General features: G+C 47.3%; 1 protein-coding gene across 1 annotated transcript in view; it reads right to left on the bottom strand.

The window, feature by feature from the left end:
- Window positions 1-1608: 1608 nt before the first annotated feature.
- LOC106808960 (C3 and PZP-like alpha-2-macroglobulin domain-containing protein 8) overlaps window positions 1609-2675 on the bottom strand; it is a 2099-nt gene continuing 1032 nt past the window's right edge. Inside the window, exons 2-4 of the mRNA XM_014811891.1 lie at window positions 2458-2614; window positions 2094-2174; window positions 1609-1758 (exon numbers count right to left, since the gene is read on the bottom strand). Of these exons, the coding sequence (XP_014667377.1) occupies window positions 1609-1758; window positions 2094-2174; window positions 2458-2614 (388 nt within the window). The remainder of the gene's footprint in view (window positions 1759-2093; window positions 2175-2457; window positions 2615-2675) is intronic.

The raw sequence follows: 2675 nt of genomic DNA, 5'->3' as shown, positions 1-2675 counted from the left end.
GAGAGAGAGAGAGAGAGAGAGAGAGAGAGAGAGAGAGAGAGAGAGAGAGATACAGAGAGAGACTCACTCACCACATGCTTCCTGAGTCGTCGTCCTCACCGAATGCACTAAACAATCAATCGTCTCGCTGGTACGTCAGCTCCCTCTGGTAGCCTGCGAACAAAACGAGAGAACACACATGAAGGAGACATCTGCCCTATCAAAAAATACACACGCGCACGCGCGCGCACGCACGCACACACCCACACACAGGGTGCGAAATTAATGAGAGTCCGGAGTCAAATACTCCCTGATTTACTGTCGGACTCCCTGATTTGACATATGGAGGAGTCCGTGTGACTCCCTGAAAATTATGCCATACCAACTAGTTCGTTTCGGAGCACGGCCTCGCGGAATTACTGTATTTTTTCAGCTAATGTCCAAAGAAAATTTGGCAGACGTGCAACTGCATGAATCTTAAAAATAAGCACATGCGTTATTCTTAATATCTTTAATTTTGAACCTCAGACTGCGGACTACCTCATTTTGCTGCGAACTCCCTCTTTTTGAGGTTTGGACTCCCTTGTTCAAAAGTTAATTTCTACCCCTGCACACACGCACGCACGCACGCACGCACGCACGCACGCACGCACGCACGCACGCACGCACGCACGCACACACACACACACACACACACACACACAATGCAAGCAAAGTTGGACAACGTAGAAAGCAAAATACTTTCAGTACTCATTGGTAGAAGATGAGTACCGTATTTGGCGAATACTCATGACAAACTACCCGGTACTCATACATTTGAAAATTGATGAGTAAATACTCATCTGATCCAAATATTATCTGGAGCACTGTGACTAGGAGGGATATCTCTCAGCCTACCTTGACTAGGAGGGATATCTCTCACCCTACCTTGACTAGGAGGGATATCTCTCACCCTACCTTGACTAGCACAGAGCCGAACAGCGTTGGCAGCGTTGGACGCCTGCGCTCGCACACTCAGCTGGATGTTGCCAAGCTCTGTGGCGCGGATCGGGAAGTTCTGAAGCCACGAAGGAACCATGCATCAATGCATTCATATATGTCAGGCTCCTCCCTACGTTGCGCAAATCGGGCGCGCCCGCCCCGTTTGGGAAAACTCACCCCCCCCCTTTCAATCGTTGCGCCACGTTTAAATTGTTTCCGCCCCAATGTAATAAAAAAAATTTTTTTTAATGGGAATGGCTACATGAGGAACAGGCTGAGTGAGTCGGCTTTGAAGGCGCTGCGGCTACTGGCAATTGAGGGGCCACCTCGACAAGAATTCCCATTCGACCTACTGGCAGCAAGAACAAGTCCGCACCTGCAACTACAGCACACACGCATCTATTGACTATATATAACAACGTTATATATAGTTGTTATAGTAGCTATACTTGTTATAGTAGTTATATATAACTATATATGTACTGTTGTTATATATAACTATATATACTGTTGTTATATATAACTACTAGCTGCGGGTACCCGCTGCGCTGAGTAAAATCGTGCTACTAATTCATACTACTAATAATTGGACACAATATGAACATTGGGTAAAAATCGACAATATAACATTGCACACAATATCAATATTTATGCGATGACGTCCAGCTGTGACACTTTGATGACGAGAGCGTAGGTGGTGACGGGGAGCGAGTACGGGTCATCTGCGATGACGTCCAGCTGTGACACGAGTCGCTTCTCTCCGCGCCGGACTGCATTGTCCAGCTTCAACTTCGTCAACTACCGATGCAGATGATGACGAATGTAGTGGTTGTCAATCACAACGACATAACTAACAGGTTCATTCATTAATTCGTTCGTTCATTCATACGTTCATTCATTCATGTTCATTCATTTATTCATCCATCCATTTATTCATTTCCACGCACTCACACACACACACACTCATGCACGCACTCACACACGCACTCATATACGCACTCACACACGCACATGTACTCTTCGCATTTGTATATATATCTTTTACTAGGGAGAAATTTTCACCAGTATTTCTGAGGTAGTTAGTTACTAAAACTTGCATTCAAAAACAAACAAACACGACAACTGCCACTTACGTCGCTCGACAGCTTGCGCCTGTTCGCCAGCAGAGCATTGAGAGTGTAGGCAGAGAGCGGGATTCCACCAGCAGCTCCTTCCTGTGGAACACACAAACACACGTGTAGATGAAAGAGGTTACACAGGTCACACCACGATCTCACCCCCTCAGAATTACAGCCCTGCTTCTCTCTCTAACTCATGGTACCTACCTTCCTCTCCTTCTCCTTCCGTCTTGCTCACTGCCTTGCTCACTCCCTTTTCCTTACTTCATTACTTCCTTCCAGCTCCATCCCTCTTTCACTCATCCGCCCTCTCATGCATCCCCTACCTCCTTCTCCTGCCCTCCCTTCTTCTTCCCCTCCTCCCTCCTTCCTCTCTCACCTGCATGTCGGTGTGTATGATGCGGCCCGGTTCGGGGAAGCTGCCGTGCTCCCCCTGGTGGAGCACGATCCAGCACAGCGCCCTCTTTATTGTCGCATGGGCGATGTAGATGTGATCAGGCGCTTGATGGATCGAGATCGCTACAAATGACGTCCGTCTGTAGGAGAGAGACAGTCGTACAGTTGTAATCGGTTATTCTTCCTCATCTGTTTATCATT

The sequence above is a fragment of the Priapulus caudatus genome, unplaced genomic scaffold, assembly GCF_000485595.1.
Source record: "Priapulus caudatus unplaced genomic scaffold, Priapulus_caudatus-5.0.1 Scaffold318, whole genome shotgun sequence".
In the NCBI taxonomy this organism is placed as follows: domain Eukaryota; kingdom Metazoa; phylum Priapulida; class Priapulimorpha; order Priapulimorphida; family Priapulidae; genus Priapulus; species Priapulus caudatus.
Note: the sequence above shows the minus strand (reverse complement) of the source record. Positions and strands in the feature narration are given on the sequence as shown.